The sequence below is a fragment of the Saimiri boliviensis genome, chromosome 3, assembly GCF_048565385.1.
Source record: "Saimiri boliviensis isolate mSaiBol1 chromosome 3, mSaiBol1.pri, whole genome shotgun sequence".
In the NCBI taxonomy this organism is placed as follows: Eukaryota; Metazoa; Chordata; class Mammalia; order Primates; family Cebidae; genus Saimiri; species Saimiri boliviensis.
The window spans coordinates 2,448,278-2,469,535 of record NC_133451.1 but is presented as its reverse complement, the minus strand read 5'-3'; the positions used below and the strand labels follow the sequence as shown (position 1 = coordinate 2,469,535).

Here is a 21,258-nt window from a genome sequence, read left to right as displayed (position 1 = left end):
CTCCCCTGCACATCTCACAGTCATGAAAAATCACCTAGTCCAAACCCGAAACCCTCATCTTCCTCAAACCGGCCCTTCCTCAGCCTCAGTAAGCACAGCTGCCACGCAGTCCCCACCCACACCTCAGAGTCCTCCTCATCACCTCTGTCTCTCACGCCCACATCCATCTCCCATCCTGCGCTCCTGCTTCAAGACATCTCCGCAGACTGCCTCTCCCCACCCTCCTTGGCCATGGCAGGTGGAGGGACCCTGTGTTTGCAGCAGCCTGCCTCGATGTGTTCTCCAGTGGCTGTGTGACCAGACCGGTACCCCACCTTCCCCCTTGCCTGCCTCACTCCACTCCAGCCCCTCCTGGCTGTCCTCAAACACTTGGGAGAGGGTGGGCATCGCCCCAGGGTCTTTGCATGTACCTTGCCCCCTACGTGGAATGCTCTTCCCTGAGACGACCCAAGGCTTACTCGCTCACTTCTGGTTTTTTAGTCCACGGCATTTCTCAGGAGGCCTTTTCTGGCCTCACAATCTAGAATCACAACCACTCCAACACTTCTTATCTCCTTTGTCTGCATTTTAAAAATCTCCTCAGCATTTATCACCAACTAATGCAATATATGTTTTACTTATCCTGATTTTGCCTGCATCCCCCACTGAAGTGCATGCTTCATGAGGTCACAGTGCCAGGCATACACTAGGCACACTGTAACTATCTGTTGAATGAATGAATGAGTGAATTACAGCAGGCCCTCAACCCTGAAGGGGAAGGATGTCTTAGGCATGGGGCAGGGCAGGGAGGGTAGAGGATAGTTTCACCACAGCCACCCTGTGGATGCAGAATAGGTACATGTCCACCAACATCTCAGATTGTACTGAGACAAACACAGCTATAGAGCATGGGAGGGTATGGTGAGGGCCCAGGCAGGGGCTGTGCCAGGGAGGGAGGAAGGGGCGGGAGAGAGAGAGAGAGAGAAAGAGAGAGAGAGAGAGAGAGAGAGAGAGAGAGAGAGAGAGAGAGAGAGAAAAGCTGGCAGGAGGACCTGAGACAAACACAGTGAGTCCTGAGGAGATGGAGTCAGAAACACTGAAGGTTATAGAGATGGGCAACTGTGGGGTTGCTCAACAACAAGGTCTCTGATCATTCATCCATCATCCACCTCCATCCAGTCATCCATCCATGTGATCATCCATCCATCCACCCATTCATCAGTCCATCCACCCGCCCATCCATCCATCCATCCGTCCATCCATCCATCCATCCATCCATCTGTCCATCTATCCATCCCTCTGATCATCCATCTATCCATCCATCCATCCATCCACCCATTCACCCACCCATCCATCCATCTGTCTGTCCATCCATGTTATCATCCATCCATCCACCCATTCACCCACCCGTCCGTCCGTCCATCCATCCATCTGTCCATCTATCCATCCCTCTGATCATCCATCTATCCATCCATCCATCCACCCACCCATTTACTCACCCACTCATTCATATACTCACCCATGTGATCATCCATCTATCGATCCATAAACTCATCTAATCATTCATCCACCTACCCACCCATCCATTCATTCACCTACCCACCCATCTATTCATACATCTAATCACCCATTTATCCATTTGATCATCTATCCATCCATCTGATCATCCATCCATCCACTCACTCACCCACCCATCCAACCATCTGATCATCCATCCGATCATCTATCCAATCACCCAGTCATCCATTCATCCATCCATCCATTGACCCATCCACTTATCCTTCCATGCATACATGCATCCATCCATTCATTTATCCTTCCATGCATCCATCCACCCATCCATTCATCCACCCATCCAGTCATCCATTCACCCATCCTCTTATCCTTCCATGCATCCATCAATCTATCCATCCACCCCCATCATTCATTCATTTACTCACCCATCTACCTACTTGCCAATCTGTTCATCAATCTAGTTATCTGATCATCTATCCATCCATCCATCCATTCACCCATCCTTCCATCTGACTATCCATCTATCAACTTATCCTTCTATGCATCCAATCAACCATCCATCCATCCATCCATCCATCCACCCACCCATCTACTCATTCATCTGATCATTCATCAACCTGATAATCTCTTCATCCATCTGACATCCATCCACCTACCTACCCACCTATCCATCTATCCATTTGATCATCCATTCACCCATCCATCCATCCAATCATCTATCCATTCACCCATCCCATTATCCATCCATCCATCTATCCATCCACCCATCCACTCATCCATTCATTTACCCACCCATCCAGCTACTATCCATCTGATCATCCATCCATCCATCCATCCATCCATCCATCCATCCATCCAACAGGTATTTACTGAGGATCTTCTTTGAGCCATAACTAGGCTTCTGAGCATTGAGAATGTGGGACAATTAATGGCCAGGTGCGAGGGCTCATGCCTGTAATCCCAGCACTTTGGGAGGCCAAAGCGGGCAGATCATCTGAGGTCTGGAGTTTGAGACCAGCCTGGCCAACTGGTCTCAACAGAGATGACAAAACCCCATCTCTACTAAAAACACGAAAATTAGCCAGGCTTGGTGGCCAGCACCTGTAATCCCAGCTACTTGGGAGGCTGAGGCAGGAGAAACACTTGAACCCAGGAAGCGGAGGTTGCAGTGAGCCAAGATTGTACCACTGCACTCCAGCCTGGGTAACAGAGCAAGACTCTGTTTTGAAATAATAACAATAATAGGCCGGGCGCGGTGGCTCAAGCCTGTAATCCCAGCACTTTGGGAGGCCGAGGCAGGTGGATCACGAGGTCGACAGATCGAGACCATCTTGGTCAACATGGTGAAACCCCGTCTCTACTAAAAATACAAAAAATTAGCTGGGCATGGTGGCGCATGCCTGTAATCCCAGCTACTCAGGAGGCTGAGGCAGGAGAATTGCTTGAACCCAGGAGGCGGAGGTTGCGGTGAGCCGAGGTCGCGCCATTGCGCTCCAGCCTGGGTAACAAGAGCGAAACTCCGTCTCAAAAAACAAAAAACAAAAACAAAACAAAACAAAAAGAAATCATAACAATAATAATAAAATAAATAAAATGTAAAAAAAAAAAAGAGAATATGGGACAAATAAGATGGATGACATCTAGTGGAGGAGGCAGACAGGCCCACAAATTACTAAACAATTCTAAACTCCAATTCTGTGAAGACAAGAAGCCAGGATCAGTGAGAAGGAAACTAAGTGAAGTATCGGATATATTTGAGGGGTTCATGAAAAGCCTCTCTGGGAAGAGGGATTTTACTGAGATTGGAAGGATGGTGGGAGTGGGGCAGGACTCTGGGGTCTGCCAGCGCCATCCCCACCTCCCCCTCTCACATGCAGTCCTTAGTCCTGTTGAGGAACCACATTGGTTCTGGGAAGCTCAGTCCATTGCTGGTGCTTGGGGTGGAGCCCATGACCAGCCAGGACATCGTATTCCCGATCACAGTGATTAATTCAAGGCAGGTATGAGACCTAGGCTGGTCCAGTCAGACTTTTCCAAAGAATTATTGGTCCCGGGTTTCCTCTCATGCCCTGGATGGTGTAGGTGGTGGCAAGTGAGGATATTTTGCTGCAATCAGGGAAGTCAGCCCACAGATGAAATAGACTTACAGAGGAGACTAGGGCAGAGAGGATCACAGAGAAGCAGAGCTGGAAGCCTGGCCTATCCTACTTCACTCATGAGAGTCAGCGATGCCCATTGTCTGAGCCAACTTGAGCTTCGTTTTTCTCATGTTATTTGCAATACAAAGCATCCTGAGTGATGAGCCGGCAGTGCGGAGAGACAGAGAAAGAGAGAGGAAGAAGCTCTAGGCCTTTCCAAAGAGTATGCTGTCACCTAAATGTCATTCTCGATGGGGAGGGGGTGTTGCATTATGCCAGGGTTAAAAGTGGGCTCCAAGCTCCAACTCCAGGCAGGTCTGAGCCCCATGGCCTGACAGCTCCACTCAACACCTGCCTATAGAACCACAGTGCGTGGAGTGTGGGAACCCGCTGGGTAGGCTCTGGGTCAGCTGGACTTTTCTCTCTGTGGGGAGTGGGGGTGGGGTGAAGTGGGGTCATTTAATGTTCCTGGTCTGATCCAGTACACCCTCAGTCCTGGGGGGAGCCCAGTCCCCCACAGGCCTACACAGTCCACCCTGCCAGCCTGGCCACCCTGATGCCCGCAAGCTGGTACCCGCTGAGAATGCCCGCACTCACTGGTCTTGGCTTGGCCACAACCGGAACTGGCTCGGGTGCTGGAATTGTGCGAGGTTTGGGGGCAGTCAGGTTGAATTCCTTGGGCTCTGTGACCTTGGCCTTGGTCTTTAAAGGAGAGGATTGACTGGCAGACACGCCCTCCAGGTGACTGATGAGCTCCTGGACCTCTGGTTGCCATCTTGAAGGCAAAAGTGGAAAAGCCTCTGATGTTGCTTCCTAAGCTGATCAACAAGGCGATGGCCCTTAGGATCCGAAGGCTCTCCCCCTAGCGACAGGGTCTGCCTTGGTGTGGAGGGGACAGTGGGGTGGGCGGCCTCTCTGCACAAAGAGCCTTCTCCCTGTAGGCACACACTGTCAGCCACACCCCTGAAGCATACACAGACACGGTCCCCTTATACAGATCCAGGAAAACAGGCCCAGAGGCATGGGCTACGCTGGTGAGTGCGGAGCTGGGAGGACAGGGGCAGCCCTGCTGCAGGAATCCAGGGCCTCTGAGGACAAGCGGCAGCCAGGACAGGAAGCTGATCTGGGCCGGAGCAGATGGAAGCTAGCAGTGGAGAAAGGAGCTGGACTGGAAAGGAACATTCTGGAACAACGCTGTTGGTGACTCTTGGAAATGCAGCTATGGAGTTGGGCGGGGCAGGAGCCCAGTTGTTCTTGGTACAGTCTCTGGGTGGGGGTGCGCTGGAGCAGGGATTTGGGAAGGGTCTTGCCAGGCTGCCCAAGGTCTGGGGCTCTGCCTTCCATGCCCCATACCTTGCGTGGGCATAGCCTGCCATCACCAGTGTCCTCTTATGTGGGCTCCCTGGGGGCAGAGGTGTGGCTGGAAATAGCTCCTGCCTCACCTTAAGAGCCATGGTCCAGAGCCCACAGCAAGTGGGGTCTCAGGGGTCTCTCCAGGGCCAGGCCCTGGTGCTCCTGACTCGAGGCAGGTGGGTGACAGGGGCAGGAGGTCTGCAATGGGGCTGGTCCTAGAGTGGGCAGAGCAAGCCCGAACGGGGGTGGAGGTGCAGGAAGAGGGGGTCACCGGAATCGGGCTGAGCACCTTCCCTGCCTGAGAGGCTCTCTGAGTTGGTAAGTGTGCAGCCCAGCAGGCCCAGGCCACTGGGGCACCGGAGTGGGCAGTGAGTCCAGCCCGGGACACGAGGCGGGAGCAGGGCTGTTCCCACTCCTTCCTTTGGAGGTATATCCTGATGGCCAGGGGTGGGCTGGCTGGGACGGGGGCCTTCCCTTGGTAAAGAACAGCTCCCGGGTCTCCTCTCCCCACAGGCAGGGCTTCCACCTCCCTTGGGCCTCCAGGTCTCCCGCACGCAGCGGGCAGCTAACTGGTCTGTTTGTCTACGACGGTCTGTCTGTCCTTAGGAAGACAAAGTGTCTCCCCTCAGTCTTATCAGAAGGGCAGAAACTAGGAGCCCCGCAGCCGCACCTGGGCCCCCACAGGCCTCTCCATGGAGCACAAGGCAGGGCCCCGGCGACTGTGCCGACGTTCTGGTCTGCCCCAGAGTTTGCCCCAGGCCTGCTGGGGGGCAGGAGGAGGCGGCTAGGGCGGCTTGAGGGCGGCAGGCCTGGGCACGGCCCTGGGCACCCTGAGAGAGATCTAGACCCAGGAATCCACCAGGAGCTGAGCTGCGGCTTCCTCAGCTCCCTCCCACCGTCACCCCTACTCTGCACTCTTCGGATACCCCGAGAGGCCCGGGGCCCTGCTGGATCCCCACAGGGTGAGAGCCACCGACGCCGTCCGGGTCAGTGGGTAGGTTCCAGGGCAAGGGTCCACCCGCCGCGTGCCAGCTGCCTGGCATGGAGGGAGCCCAGGCTGAGGCTTGGATAGCTGGACCATTTCCGATCTTCTCCCCCGCCCCGCAGGCTGTGGAAGCAGCCCGGGACTTGGGGCTTCTCCAAAGCTCTCATCCCAACGCAGAGTGATTACTGACCCTTTTAGAGCTTGTGTGAGCAGGCAGGGGAAAGTGGGGTGGGGTGCAGAGATGCCCTTCAGGGCCCCAGAGCCCCCACCCAGCCCACCTCATCAGGGGGTCGATCCAGTTCTCCTTCACGTGGGCCGGCTCGTAGATGAGACTCCACCCGTCCTTGATCCATGAGCACAGGTGCAGGGGGTCGAAGAAGAACCTGAGGAACTGGGGTGGAGGGGCTGTCAGGGGGCCGGGGCTGCAGGCCCACCCCTCGCCAGGCGAAGTCCCCAGCACCCGCGGTGAACTCCCTGTCCCAAGGCCACAGCGCAGGGTGTGCTTCTGGGACTGTCGCCACGCTCGGAGCTCTCTTGGCGCTCTCACGTGCGGCTCTGGTGCCTTGGCTCCCCTTTCAGCTGGGAGAGGCACAGCCCCTGGGGTCCCTGGGTGGGCTGCTGTGGTGGGGAGGGGGCGTGCCCGAGAAGCTGGTAGCACATCCTCACTTGGAAAGCCAGTGGATGGGGAGCCGAGGGTTCAGGGCTCCAGGGTGACAGTCCCAGAAGCACATCCTGAGTGGTGGCGTCGGGGGCAGGGAGTCGGTGTGGGAGGTGGCCTCGGAGGCCTGGGCTGAGCAGGGTTAGTGGTGGGTAGGGGCAGTTTCTGTGTGCCGGCCAGGCAGGGCCTGCAGTCACTGCTGTGCCTCCCCAGGGCAGCCACCCTCCCTAGCAGCCTCCCCTCGGGCCTCCACGCCCTTCTCCATGCAGAAGAAATCAGGGTTCCTTCTAGAGCCTTCTGCAGCTTCTTCCACCCCCTTCTCCACCCTTTTCCATTTCAGCTCCGTGCTGCTACTGCTTCCTGCCCTGAGAGGGCCATTGTCCCCGCCCCAAGGCTGGGCACTGGGGTCTCAACTCGCCTTCCTTCCGGCCACCTCCATTTGGGTCCCCAAAGGCAGATTCAGCACTGGTCCCTGCGCCCACCCAATCCCTCCATCTCCAAACCCCGTCCTCACACTCAGCGTCTCAGCTGGGCTGCTCCCATCAGGGCACAGAGGACACAGCCCTGCAGTGAGGCCCCATCCTCAGTGGGGTGTGGTGGGGCAGCCCTTCCAGGGAATCTGCTGGAGTTGGGGTGGGGCTTTGTGGTTGGTCAGAATCCCCCTCTGCCAGCTGGCGGGTTCCCTGGAGCCAGCAGGGCCATCGGCCCCCTCCTCTCCTGGTGTCTCGGGGTCACTCCCTGCAGAGTGAGGGGTACCACCTCCTGGGGAGCCATACCGTGTCACCGCCCACCACTCCTGACCATGGTGGTGACAGCACCCAAAGTATGGCCCAGGGGCTTTCCTGGAGAGGTCACAGAGTGGCTTTCCTGTCCCCAGTAGCTTGTACCCCTTCGAGGCCCAGGCTGGCCTCTTCCTGAGCTCCAAGGCAGGAAAGACCCCAATGGGCTGGCATCGCGCAGAGGGGCATGGAGTGTGGGATGGAGGGGGAAACCCCTGCATGGGCCCCACCCACCCCTGCAGCCTCTCGGGGCAGTTCCCTGGGGGAGTTATGTGGGCTCTTCCCATGGACCTGAGAGGCTCTCTGAGTCGGTAAGTGTGCAGGCACCAGTGTGGGGGCACCACCCTGGCCCCAAGGATGCTGTGTAGCCAGCGCCCAAATTCCTAGGGAGTCCCTGCAGCAGCCTGAGTGCTCTCTCCTGGGCTGGCGCTTTGGGGCTCTGTGGGCCAAGGTTGGTCCAGGGCCAGCTCCAGTACTGTGGGACCCAGGGCAAGACAAAACATGGATCTTTGTTCAACTATTATTATGGTTATTATTCAGAGTTGGGGTTTCGCTCTGTTGCCCGGGCTAGAGTGCAGTGGCACAGTCGCGACTCACTGCAGCCTCTAAACTCCTGGGCTGAAGTGAGCCTCCTGCCTCAACCTCTCGAGTGGCTGGAATTACAGGTAAGCATCACCATGCCAGGCTCATTAAACATTTTTTTTTTGTAGAGATGGGGTTTTGCTATGTTGCCCAGGCTGCTTTCAACCTCCTGGGCCCACGACGTCCTCCAGCTTGGGCCTCCCAAAGTGTTGGGATGACAGGCATGAGCCACCTTGCCTGGCCTGTTCGGCAGCTATTAAGAATGTCAAGATAAGCTGGGCCCCGTGGCTCATGCCTAAAATCCCAGCACTTCGAGAGGCCGAGGCGGGTGGATCACTTGAAGTCAGGGGCTCAAGACCAGCCTGGCCAACATGGTGAAACCCCATCTACGAAAATACAAAAATTAGCCAGGCGTGGTGGCGTGTGCCAGTAGTCCCAGCTACTTGGGAGATTGAGGCAGGAGAATCACCTCAACCTGGGAGGCGGAGGTTGCACTGAGCCAAGATCGTGCCAATGCACTCCGGCCTGAGCAAAAAAAAAAACAAAAACATGAAGCTAGTAACAGAAGAGCAGAAACCAGTGCCCTCTGGTTTCCAGGGTTTGGTTTCTGGTTTCAGGGGAAGTTGGCCTGGCTCAGTCTCTAGGTACCTCCCAGTAAATGCCATTAGTTTTGCTTCTTTTTCATTGAAATGAAGGCCTTGCTTAGGATAACTCTATAAATGTGTACGCGTCATGAGTCACTTCTGTTTCCGCGCAGGTGGGAAGCGCTCACTGATGTGTACCGATGTAAATGTGTACGCGTCATGAGTCACTTCTGTTTCCGCGCAGGTGGGAAGCGCTCACTGATGTGTACCGATGTAAATGTGTACGCGTCATGAGTCACTTCTGTTTCCGTGCAGGTGGGAAGCGCTCACTGATGTGTACCGATGTAAATGTGTACGCGTCATGAGTCACTTCTGTTTCCGCGCAGGTGGGAAGCGCTCACTGATGTGTACCTTGCTGGCCCGGGCTGTGCCCTCCCTCCTTCCACCTGCTCGGTGGCCCAGGTGCTGTGTGAGCCACCAGTCCCAGGTCCTGGGGCTGCAGGCCCCGTGGGCTCTGCCCCTCCAGGTCTCCCACTTCTCCAGGCTAGGAGCACCCCCTGAAGAGTTAGCTGCTTCCTTTAAGAGAGGCCTGGAAGGTCTGGGCCCCAGGGCTTTCCCTCTCTCTTCCCCAGGGAGTGTCTCTCCTGGGCTGGAAACGGTCTCCTCCATGCAGAGTAAGGAGGAACAAGCCAGCGGCTAACAGCTTAGTCGGGGAATGGGCTACACTGCCGTCTTGCTGTGTGACTTACCCTCTCTGTGCCCCAGTTTCTTCAAGCCTGGGAGGAATACCATGTAGGAGCAACCTTGCTGGGTCATTGTAAGAATGAAGCAAGAACAGGCCCCGTGAGTGTCCAGGGAAGACTGGCACTCCGTGGGAGTGGGCAGTAGCTGGCAACGAGCAGCAGGCCCAGGCCCAGACATTTCAGTCCAGAGGTCTGGGTGTGCCAGCTTCCCACACAAGTGGCCCCAGGCAGGCAGGGGCTTGTGTTCCTGCAGGCTCCCCCAGGGGTGCCAGTCCTCAGAACTGTCCCTGAACCGATTCCCTCGGGCCCCTGAAGCTACACAGGGAGGAGAGGCTGTTCCAGGCCTAGGATTTGGTTATGAGTCAGAAGAGGCTCCTCAGGAATCGATTCAGATTCCCCCAGGACAAAAGCAGCACTTTCACCAACACCAGTCGGTGTGCGTTGGTTTTTTATGTTATCATTATTATAATTGTTTGTGTTTCCGATCATAGCTCACTGCAGCCTCAAACTCCTGGACTCAAGTGATCCTCCCGCTTCAGCCTCCCGAGCAGGTGGGACTACAGACGGGTACCACCATGCCCGGCTTGCTCCTTCTTTGAAATACAGAAGAAAACCACCAGAGTTGCTTTCAGTAAAACCAACCAGAAAGGCGAAAGGTGGGCAAGGATCAGACGGACCTCCCTTGCGGGCCTCGTGGCCTTGTGGGCAGGTGGAGGCTCACCTTGCACATCTTGTCCACGGGCTGGGACTTGATGATGTCGCAGAACAGCTGGAAGCCGAGTTCCTCCAGCAGGAACGTGGCTAGGTAGCAGATCACTAGAAAACAGGACGCCTGTCAGAGGCTGAGGGACATCACGGGGGTGCCGGGGGCGCGGCGGGACCGGAGCCCAGGGCCTCCACCTCATGGGGGCGCACAGCCACAGGAGAACCCCCACCCCTCAGTGCCCTCCTGAAAATGACAAGCAACACAAACAACATCGTCTTAGAGTGCGATGCATTTGTGGTTTCAAAGCACTTCGACACATGATCTCATCTGCTACGTTCTCAGAATTTGCAAAGCCTCCCCAGGTAAAAGTGAAATCATTTTGGACTTGTCAATTCTCAGCATCTGAATCGTCACCTCAGGCCAGCTGGAACGTGAATAACCGTGGGCCCGAGGATCCCCCAGGGCAGCAACTGCAACAGGCCCCAGCCTGCGGCCGGGACGCACTGCCCTCCATCAGGCCCTGGCTGGGTGGTGAGGGGTCGGGGCAGGAGCCTAGCTCAGGACTGGCACCAGCTCCTCAGCTCAGTCTTCCAGTACCCTACAGCGCTTGCCCCACTCCCCTCCCCGCCTAGACAGGGCAGCAAGACCATGTGGAGGGTCCCAGGGCTGCCCTGACCTCTTCCCAGCGGCCCTGGCCACCCTGCGCCCCATGACAGCAGATGGCCATCAGAGGCTGCAGGCAGCCCTGACAGTGACGGCCTTTGTATTTAATCCCCCACAGGACTGTTCAGACTGCAGCCACATGATCCATCTTGCCCAAAGGCCTCGGGCTCAGTGGTGGCTAGGGGTCAGCCTGCGAATGGCTCTCATGTTGTCCAGGCTGCCCTTGTGAGCTGGATGCCCTAAACTGGAGTGGCAGAGCCAGGTCCGTCTGCCTTGAGGCATCAGTTTCCCGTCTGCGGGGTTCTGGTCCGCCCCATGAGGACCAAGTGAGGTGAGGGGCCAAAGGCCTCTGTTGCAAGGGCACGAATGGGGACTGGCCCCACCTGCCCGCCGCCTGCCTACCAGGCCTTTCCTTGGAGAGCCCAGTGAACTGTCTCTGGGGCCTGGCCCTGAGGACCAGCTGGGCACCTACCCGTAAAGCGGCTGCGGTCGACCCTCAGGCAGAGTCGGCCATCCTGCGCGTAGAAGGCATCCACCACGACGGTCAGCAGCTTCCGGTACTCGAGGCACCCAGACAGAACCTCCAAAACAAAGCTTTGCTTCGGGGGGCTCAGAGCCTGGAAGAGAAGCAGCCGGTGGGGGCCCTGGCCGGGCCGGGAGGAGAGGGAGCCACTCTGCATGCTGCTCAGGCCCCGTGCGGGTGGGAAGTGGGCAAAGGCAGGGGTGGGGTGGCCCCAGGGCTGGGAAGGGCCCATTAGTGGGGCCCCCTGGGCAGCTAGCAGTGTCTCTCCACTCAGGGACTGGTCCCCAGATTCTCCTGGGTGAGGTGGGGGAAAAGACAGAAATACATGAAGGTGAGGAGACAGGGCTGGCTGACGGGGAGAGGCCGACGCCGGGGCGGGGCAGAGGGCACCAGGGCCAGTGGCCACGAGAGTCGTTTAGTGCAGACAGAGCTTCGCTTTGGTCAGATGAAAAGCTTCTGCAGACGGAGGGCGGTGATGTGCGGTGATGGGAACATGCTCAGTCCCACGGAGTCCATGCTGAGAATCAGCTGCCACGGTACACGTCACATCATGCGCATTTTACCACAATAATGTTTTCAAATGAACTCATAAAGGTTTTCTTTTTATTTCTTTCTTTATTTTTTAAAGACGAGGTTTCACCACGTTGGTCAGGCTGGTCTTGAACTCCCGACCTCAGGTGATCTGCTCGCCCTGGCCTCCAAAGTGCTTGGATTACAGGTGTGAGCCACCGCGCTCAGCTTTTTTTTTTTTTTTTTTTAAGGTCTTCAAATGAATGAATAAAAAAATAACCAAAATGAAGGATGCGTGAGCAAGGAACATCTCTGAAGAGCTCATCAAGCATGAACTGAGCCAGGCACGGTGCTGCATGCCTAGAGTTCTGGGCTGGGCAACGGAGTGAGATCCTGTCTCAAAAAAAAGAAGGAACCTTGGCCGGGTGTGGTGGTTCACGCCTCTAATCCCAGCACTTTGGGAGGCTGAGGCGGGTGGATCATGAAGTCAGGATTTGAGACCAGCCTTGCCAAGATGGTGAAATCCCCTCTCTACTGAAAATACAAAAATTAGTTGGGTGTGGTGGTGGGTACCTGTAATCCCAGCTACTCGGGAGACTGAGGCAGAGAAATGCTTGAGCCCAGGAAGCAGAGGTTGCAGTGAGCCAAGATTGTGCCACTGCACCCCAGCCTGGGTGACAGAGTGAGACTCTGTTTCAGAGAAGAAAAAAAAAAGAAAAAAGAAGGAATCTCATTGTGGTATTCTGGAATTTTAAATTAGCAGTGAAAATCTCCGATTTTTTTTTTAAGTATTTGAGACAGGATCCCACGTGTCCAGGCTGGAGTGCAGCAGCAGAGTCTCTGCTCACTGAGCCTGACTACCGGGCCAGCCCGCCTTCCCACCTCAGCCTCCCGCGGCGCGGGGCGACAGGTGCACACCACCGCGGCTGGGTCTCACTACATTCCTCAGGCTGGCCTCTAACTCCTGGGCTCAAGCAGTCCTCCTGCCTTGGCCTCCCACCGTGTTGGGATTACAGGTGTGAGCCACTGTGTCCAGCCTCATATGTTTTCTGAGCACCTGTATTTTTTGTGAATTATTAATAATTTATTTCACTTACAATATGTTCTGTGATACTGCAAATTATTAAATATAATCGGTAACTTTTTAAACTGGGATAAACATTTTTCTTAATCATTTTATAAGCTCTCTATATTAAGGCTATTAACATAGCCATAAATATCATAGTTATTTGTTGTGAGTTTTTTTTGGTGGGGTGGGGGAGTGGAGTCTTGCTCTATCGCCCAGGCTGGAGTGCAGTGGCGCAATCTCAGCTCACTGCAACCTCTGCCTCCCAAGTTCAAGCAATTCTCCTGCCTCAGCCTCCCGAGTAGTAGGGATGATAGGCTTGTGTCACCACGCCCACCTAATTATTTTGTATTTTTAGTAGAGATGGGGCTTCACCATATTGGCCAAGCTGGTCTCGAACTTGTGATCAGCCTTGGCCCCCTAAAGTGAGCCGCCGCACCTGGCCTGTTGTGAGGTTTTTTTTTTTTTTTTGAGTCTGATCTTATTTATTTGTTACTCAAAAAATCTTATTTCTGACTGGACTCAGATTTAGAAGTAGAAGCTCACAGAGACGAAAGTCTGCGTCTCTTCGCAATTTGTTCCTGGCGCTTCTCTTTAGCCTCCTTCATTCTCTTGGCCAAAGGTTTAGCACATTCTGCGGCCTCCTCGTTTTTCTTAGTCCGCTGCTTCTTCAGAGCAGCACGCCGCCGTTTGTGCTGCAGGACACGTGGGGGAACGAGACGCTGAATCTTGGGTGCTGTAGTTCTCGGTTTCTTTTTTTTTTTTTTTTTTTTTTGAGACGGAGTTTCGCTCTTGTTACCCAGGCTGGAGTGCAATGGCGCGATCTCGGCTCACCGCAACCTCCGCCTCCTGGGTTCAGGCAATTCTCCTGCCTCAGCCTCCTGAGTAGCTGGGATTACAGGCACGTGCCACCATGCCCAGCTAATTTTTTGTATTTTTAGTAGAGACGGGGTTTCACCATGTTGACCGGGATGGTCTCGATCTCTCGACCTCGTGATCCACCCGCCTCGGCCTCCCAAAGTGCTGGGATTACAGGCGTGAGCCACCGCGCCCGGCGGTTTAAGGGCTTTCTTACAACATACTGGCGGACATCATCTTTAGAGAGACTGAAGAGTTTGCGGATTCTGCTAGCTCTTTTGGGCCCCAGGCGACGAGGCACGGTGGAATCAGTTAGTCCAGGAATATCCTTCTCTCCTTTTTTTTACAATAACCAAGTTGAGAACGCTCAGATTAGCATCCACAATGCAACCACGAACTGATTTTCTCTTTCTTTCTCCAGTTCCCCTTGGTCTGTAACAGGAATGCCCCTTACTCAGTAGCAGGCGGACACGGCCATGAGTCAAGACCCCTTGCTTCGTGGGGAAACCTTGTTTGCCGTTCCCACCACGGATTCGGACCACATAACCCTTCCATTCTTCACCCAGAGCGTCAGCAGCAACTTCCGTCGCCATCCGCTTCTCATAAAAAGTACGAAGTGTGTGTTCATCGTCCACTTCAATGAGTTTCTGGCAGCCAGTGGCTGGGAAGGAGATGTTCAGCTTCATCTTGTAGCAGCTCTACGCCTTCCAGGAGCCACGGAAAAGAGGGCCCTGTTGTGAGTTTTTAATTTGCCTTTTAACTTCGTGTAAAATATGTTTGGGCATACAGAGCATGTCAGAATTTTACTTTTATTTTAGGTCAAATCAGTCTTTTCCTTTGCAATTTCTTCAGTTGCTTTTATACTAAGAAAACAACAGCGTAGCGAGCTAACCTGAAGAGTTCTGGACAAGGCCCGTGACCTTTTGGGGCCTCAGTTTCCACACATGTGAATGAGAACATTCTGGGTACTGCTCTGCAGATAGGGCCATTTCCACAGCCTTCTAGCGTCGCTCCTGCAGTGCAGGGGCTGGAAGCCTGAGAACTACATGCTTCAGCAGCTCTGCCTCTGTGGTTCTGGGAGAAATGGCAGGAGCGAGGGCGGGGGATGCCCCTTTCCTCACCTCCCCAGGGGTGGTAGATGCTGGGCTTCCCAGAGCCTTCTGCTGGCCCATGCCTCCCACACCCGATGTGGTGGGAGTTGCTCCCGGCAGCACCCTGACCAGCTGGAAGCGGGACTGACCCAGCCTGAGTTCCTCCAGCCCTTGCAGTGGCTTTCAGTGCAAGCTTCTCTATGTTAACTCTCTTTCTCCTGGGGGCACCAGGACCGGCTTCTGGGCTCCCGCTGGAATGCCAGCTGACGGCAGTGTTCTCCCGGGGACAACCCTTGGTTCTAGGGCTCCGTCGCAGGTGCCTCTTTGTCTTTGCACATATTGGAAGGACTCAAGGTGCAGTTCCCCTGCGGTGGCGTTTGATCAGTATCCACTATCTGAGTGATCTCGGCCAGGTTCAAGGCGGACAGCATTCTGATTGCCAAATGTACACCGTCGCCGGCACCACTCCCTGAACTCAGAAACCTCGATCCCGTTGCCACTGGCCTCTCTGGACACCGGGCAGACCAGCTTCCTGGGCTGGGCCCAAGACTGCCCGCCCCAACCTCATGGCGCAGTAAGCACGGTTCTCTGCTCCCAGTGTGTGTCTCTCTCTCCCAGGCCCTGTCGGCTGGGGGACCCCAGCTGTTCTCCCTGCTTCTCCTCTTGCTCCCCCGCAGTCTCTTTTCCACCCAGCAGTCAGGGCGGGTCTTCTCAGATGGGTGTCGGATCAGGGGCTTTCTTCTCCGTGGCCGGCGCGCCCAGCTCCCTCCGAGTCCCCAGCCCATCCTGGCTCTGTTCCAGTCACACTGGCCTCCTGTTTCCTCACGGGGAACTGGCTGTTCCGTCTGCCTGCGACCTCCTGCAGGCACACTCGCCCGCAGCTGTGAGGACGCGCTCCCGACCAGCTCTCACCGCTTGTTTACCGTACCTTTCCCAGCTAGACGGTCACTTGGTGCTTGCCAGAGAGGAAGGGGAATGCCCTGCCTCCACCGGAGGTTGTGGGACCCAGTGACTTCCTGTGAGTGGGACTGGGCATGGAGAGGTGTGCCCAGGGAGGGCACCCCCCCTGAGCTGCCAGGAGGGGCTCCTGCTGGGAGCTGACTCTGATCTCAACAGCCAGGCTTGCACCTCAGTTTCCCTCTCAGCTTCCTGCAGTGGCCAGGCTGTACCCACACCAAGGGCGCTGGTTCCCCCATGTAACTGACGACATCTTGTTAGAGGAGCCCAGGAGCCAGGACAGAGCCTTCCGAGAGCAGTGAGTCAGCGTGGCCGCTGAGGGTGATGACTTTGCGGGACGCTGCTGACAACCTCTTCTGGCCTCCCCGGCTCAGGCAACAGGGACGCCGCTTCTCATCAATGACGTCTGTGTTTGGGAAGAGTGAGCATGCATTTTTAATAAGGTCAGAGCCCTGAGCCCTGTGCCATCAGCCCCAGGCAAGGGGGGTTGGGCCGGGCCACGCTGGGCCGGAGGGTCCTGGAAGCTACAGAGCCAAGCGGGAAGCTGGTAACTGACATCCCGGTCCACGCCAGCCCGGGCCCACGGCCAGGTCCTTGCCACTAATGCTGGGTCGGCGGCCGCCGGGGCAGATGATGTCCAGTCCACTCACAGAGGGGCCTGGGGCCTGGGGGTACGGCAAGGGGTGATGCGTGGCTCAGGGGCACCGAGCACTGGGCCCTGGGCCAGGGCCTTCTGACCAGCCCAGCAGAGCCGGACGGGCCGAGGCTGGGTGGGATATCTCTCCCAGAGGGGAGGCCCTTGCTACAGGAGTGAGCTCCTAATGGGGAACCAGCCTTAGTCGCTGAGACTGGCCTGTAGCTGCCCAAGAGTCTTTGAGTTTGTGATAAAACCCTGGGCCTCGGCCAAGTTCAGGGCTCCTCGGTCCCCATCCAGGGAGAGTGGCAGGCACTCAGCACCGAAGGCTCCAGCGTTGACAGTGGCTACAGGCGGCTGCAGTGGCCTCTCAGCACCTCCAGAATGCTGTCCTGCTGGACATGGTCGTGTGTCCAGTTAAAACTGTATTTTGCAACTCTCCTTGACGATAAAGCCATGTGACAGTTTTTTGTTGTTTATTTTTTTTAAAGACAGGGTTTCACCATGTTGGTCAGGCTGGTCTTGAACTCCCGACCTCAGGTGATCTGCCTGCCTTGGCCTCCAAAGTGCTTGGATTACAGGCGTGAGCCACCACGCCCGGCCCATGTGACAGTTTTAATCAGTAAAATGTAATGGCAAATTGCTAGGTGTGGCCTCCAGGAAAGCACCTCGAAAGGAAGGTAGATTCAGCTGGCACAGGCCTTCATACTGTTTGCCTTTCCCCTCTCCTCACGTGGGATACAGATGCAATGCTGGAGGTAGGGCAGCCATTTAGTGACTGTGAGGCGATAGTCCGTATTAAGGATGTCTGTATGTAGAGGCATGGAATGAGTTCCTCATGGCATCATGAGCTGCTGAACCCACTCTAGACTGCCTGTCTGCAGACTGCTTCTCAAATGAGCAAAGATACCTTTAATTGATTAAAGCTTTTCTGGACTTTCTCGTATCCAAACAGTTTCCTAACAGATACAGATCCAAACAGATGATTCAAAAAATAAACACATACTGCTTCAAAACTTAGGAAAATATAACACAAGAAATGCTGATTATACATACTCAAAGCTGGCTGGGGGCGGTGGCTCATGTCTGTAATTCCAGCTACTTGGGAGGCTGAGGCAGGAGAATTACTTGAACCCAGGAGGTGGAGGTTGCAGTGAGCTGCACTCCAGCCTGGGTGAGGGAGTGTCTCAAAAAAATTTTTAAAAAATACATAAAGCGACTTTCCCAACTTGTTTGACTGGCAAAGATAACGTTTGCCCGCACGTGAGGTGGGTGAGGGTGGCGGTGAACAAGCGCTCTCTGTCTGCCCGGGAGAGCAGCAGCGGGTCTCTGTGGAGAGCCACCTGGTCATCCACACTGAAAGCACGAGGGCCAGTACTCTCACAGCAAGAACCAGTGTCTTCTTGGACTTGGCTTTGGGTGCACCCAAGGCCCAAAGGGACAGGGGATCAGCGTGTGCCACAGTGGTTTGTAACAGATCTCATCTCTAGATTCTTCATTTAATTACATCTAAATAGAGTTGTATTCATAGGTAACCCGGGGTTAGAAGTTCAACATTTTTTTAAGAGCTAGGATCTTACTCTGTTGCCCAGGCTGGAGTACAGTGGTGCAATCATAGCTCCTCGTAGCCTCTAAGTCCTGGGCTTAAGCAATCCTCCTTCCTTAGCCTCCCAAGTAGCTGGGACTACCAGCCTGTGCCACCATGTTTGGCTAATTTTAAAATTTTTTGTAGAGAAACGGTTTCACTATGTGGCCTAGGCTGGTCTCTAACTCCTGGCCTTAAGCGATCCTCCTACCTCAGCCTCCCAAAGGGCTAAGATTACAGGCATGAGCCACCATGCCTGGCCCATTTTTTTTTTTTTTTTTCTGTTAGACAGAAACAGGATCTTGCTGTGTTGCCCAAGCTGGACACAAATTCCTAGGCTCCAGAGGATCTTCGTGCCCCAGATGTCCTAGTAACTGGGACTACATACATGCCACCATGCTTGGCTCAGTATTTTTTGGGGGGGAACAATTTAACCCAAAACACTGGACTGAAGTCTGCTGTCCAGTCTGCCACTCGGTTTATGTATCGTGTAATTTTCTGGCATGTGGCAGTCTTGAGCCTTGGCCTAGCAAAATCAGTGAATTGCAATAATTTCTTGATAGCTGGAGAGGAAAGCGAGCTGTCCAAACTGGGTCAGGATCCGATGTGCCATTCCACTCGGACTTGTGCGGGGCTTTTGAAAGGATCTGAAAAATCCGGTGTCTGTGAGGAGCAAGCCTCCTTGCCGCCAGTGGGGGTATCTGTGCAGATCCATGCCAGGCAGCCCCCCGGATGATCTGTTGTGTTACCACTGCCAGTTTGTCGGTAGGACCGGCCTGCTGGGCTCCCCGTGGAAATGCACACCTGTGGTCACCACATTGTGACACACCAGGTGATAACTAGTCTCAGCTACCGTTAATCATCTGTGGGTTGGAGAAAACAAACCCTAACTCAAATGAGTTATTGTAAGAAACTCATTTTTCTGTAATGGTTATTATCAAGAAATAAAGACCACTTTTTGCTTGCGGAAGCACCTTGTTTCCCTGCCAAGGTCGGCTCAGCCTGTGGCCGGGGGCACAGCACAGATGCACCTGAACAGGTAGTGAGGGCGGGGGCTGGAGCATGGCCAGGGCAGCCCCCAGGGGCCGTGCAGAAAAGCATCGTACACAGGCCAAGCTCATCCAACGTACAGCGGCGCCGAGGGCTACAGCCCGAATTAGCACACTTGCGATGAGAGCCCTCATTCCAGGGGCTGAGTGCCCTCTCCCTGCTCCTGGGCACCGATGGGCCAGTGGTGGCCCATGTGACAGACCCCCCGGGATTTTCCCTGGTGAGCTCGGCTTCCTCCGGAGGCCCATCCAACGGAGCCCATGCCCCACATTCCTGGAAGCAGGAGCCCCTCAATCCAACCTCCTGTTCCCCGGGCACCTGCCACTGATGGATGGTGGGTGTGAGGTCAGCACCTGGGGGGTGGGAGCAGGGACGGGTGCCAGGGAGGCCCCTGAGTGGGGCGGGGCTGCCGGGGCTGCAGGGGGTGCCAGGACTAGCATGGAGCTGTGAGGAAAACCCAGGGACAGGAGGATGGGCGCTGAGGAGCCGGGCGGCCTCCAGGTGGGCCTGTGACTTCTTCCAGGCGTGGGGAGGATGATGCAGGAGGCGTGGGGGCGTCTGCAGCCCTCGGCTCCCTGGGGGCCTCACCGCCCAGGCCAGCCCCTGCCTCTCTGTTGGAGACCCGGTCAGAGATTCCCAACTCAGCGCAGGTTGTGGCCTTGGTCACCCTCACTGCCACTGCCCCGGGGTCCCTGGGGGATGGAGGACTCACTTCCCGAGAGAAGATGCCCCCTGAAGTGGGGGTGGGGCATGGAGTCGCCCCAGGGCTGAGCCTTCTCATCCGTGTTATGGATGGAACCGCAGCGTGGATGTCACCCTCCAGTTTCCGGCCAAGGCTTCTTTTCCCCAGGGCCTGGCCTGACACATTTTGGGTGCCAGGAGCACCTCCCCGTACACAGAGCGGGTGTCGGCGGGCACCACCGTCGGCCTCCCCCCGTTTGGAAGGCAGGCAGTGTTAACCGGAACGGCGGCACAGCTGGAGCCATCGCCGAGGCCCCCGGGAGCCCCCGGCAGACCCTACCTGCAGGGAGGCAGCTGCGGCCTCCAGGAACTGCTCAGGGGTGTCCCTCCTGGGCGTGAACTTGTCAAGTTGCGCCATCACAGCCTCCAGGCACTTTCCGTAGTACGCCATCTTCCCAGGCGGGGGCCTAAGAACAAACCGTGGCCGGTCACGCCCTCCACACCTGGGACGTGGCTGCAGGACCCTCGGCGGCAGCGACAGGAGCCTGCCGGGGTGCCGGCCCTGCAGCAGCGGGGAGGGCCGGATGTGAGTGCGGGTCCCGGCAGGTCCCCCAAGGCCCACGTCCGGCACCGTCTCCCGCAGGCCTCTGCACCCTCAGGCCCCTATCACCACAGCCCCAAGTCTGCCAAGCACCCTGCAGGCCCCACGGCCACGTCTCCCGGGCGGGTGACCCCCGCAAGGGGCCCAGGGCAGAGAGCAGAGACTCCTCTCCAGCCAGCCTCTGAGCGTCCCTCAGCTTAGCCCGGGAAGCTGACAGTTTCTTCGTCAGGCCCTGCGGGGAGCAGAGGTCCTGGGTGAGGGTGACCGCGTCATACATGGTTGGGGCAAGAAGCCTGGGGTCCTGATGACGAGGAAGCAGAGCCCCGGGGAGGGCTCGCAGGGGCACTGAGCATTCGAGAAGCGCAGCGGTTCCAGGGATAGCCTCGCCCAGAGCCCCTCCTGGGGGACCTTGGAGAAGCTGCTTAGGCTAAGGCTGGGACCCTGGGAGCCAGCTCTGAGGCCAGCATGTGGCCCCCAAACGATCCTCAGAGGAGGTGGAGCCTGTCAGCACAGGCCATCGCCCTTGGGTGTGGCGCAGGTCTGGGATCCGGCTGCACTATGCAGGACAGTAGGGCAGCGCTGGGCAGAGGGGCACCCTTCTCGCCCTCCTCTTGCTCCGTGACTGACCAGCTGCTCTGGGCCAGGCTGGGCTTGCAGGGCCACCAACGCTGGGGACGGTGGGAACACCCCTCCTCTACCCACAGCAAGCTAGGACGGCCCCAGGTAGCGGCCCCCAGATCTGGACCCTCCAGGTTGGGGACTGACTTAAAAAATGCCAGCCACCCCCCCGCGCCCACCCGCCAACACACACACCACCGACACCGCATGGTCCTCGGCGAGATGCCGATCGAGATACAGGGTCTGCGTTGATCTGCCCCCGACTCACCTGCCGGCCAACACAGAGAGGAGGGGAGGCCAGGTGTCACCGGACGCTAGAGAAACCTCTGACACCAAACACAGGAACCATAAGAGAAGAACCAGGAGAAAACGACACACAGAGCAGGAAAAAGCCTAGAA

At 56.2% G+C, this 21,258-nt stretch overlaps 1 protein-coding gene and 2 pseudogenes across 1 annotated transcript in view; all 3 read right to left on the bottom strand.

The window, feature by feature from the left end:
- Positions 1–21,258, bottom strand: part of CFAP99 (cilia and flagella associated protein 99) — a 47,756-nt gene that overhangs the window by 17,099 nt on the left and 9,399 nt on the right. Inside the window, exons 2-6 of the mRNA XM_039468068.2 lie at positions 19,981–20,107; positions 11,158–11,302; positions 10,038–10,132; positions 6,249–6,361; positions 4,230–4,407 (exon numbers count right to left, since the gene is read on the bottom strand). Coding sequence (XP_039324002.2) covers positions 4,230–4,407; positions 6,249–6,361; positions 10,038–10,132; positions 11,158–11,302; positions 19,981–20,091 — 642 coding nt within the window. The 5' untranslated portion in view covers positions 20,092–20,107. The remainder of the gene's footprint in view (positions 1–4,229; positions 4,408–6,248; positions 6,362–10,037; positions 10,133–11,157; positions 11,303–19,980; positions 20,108–21,258) is intronic.
- On the bottom strand, positions 12,760–18,178 carry LOC120363569 (small ribosomal subunit protein eS6-like; annotated as a pseudogene).
- LOC141583966 (uncharacterized) lies at positions 18,172–19,965 on the bottom strand (annotated as a pseudogene).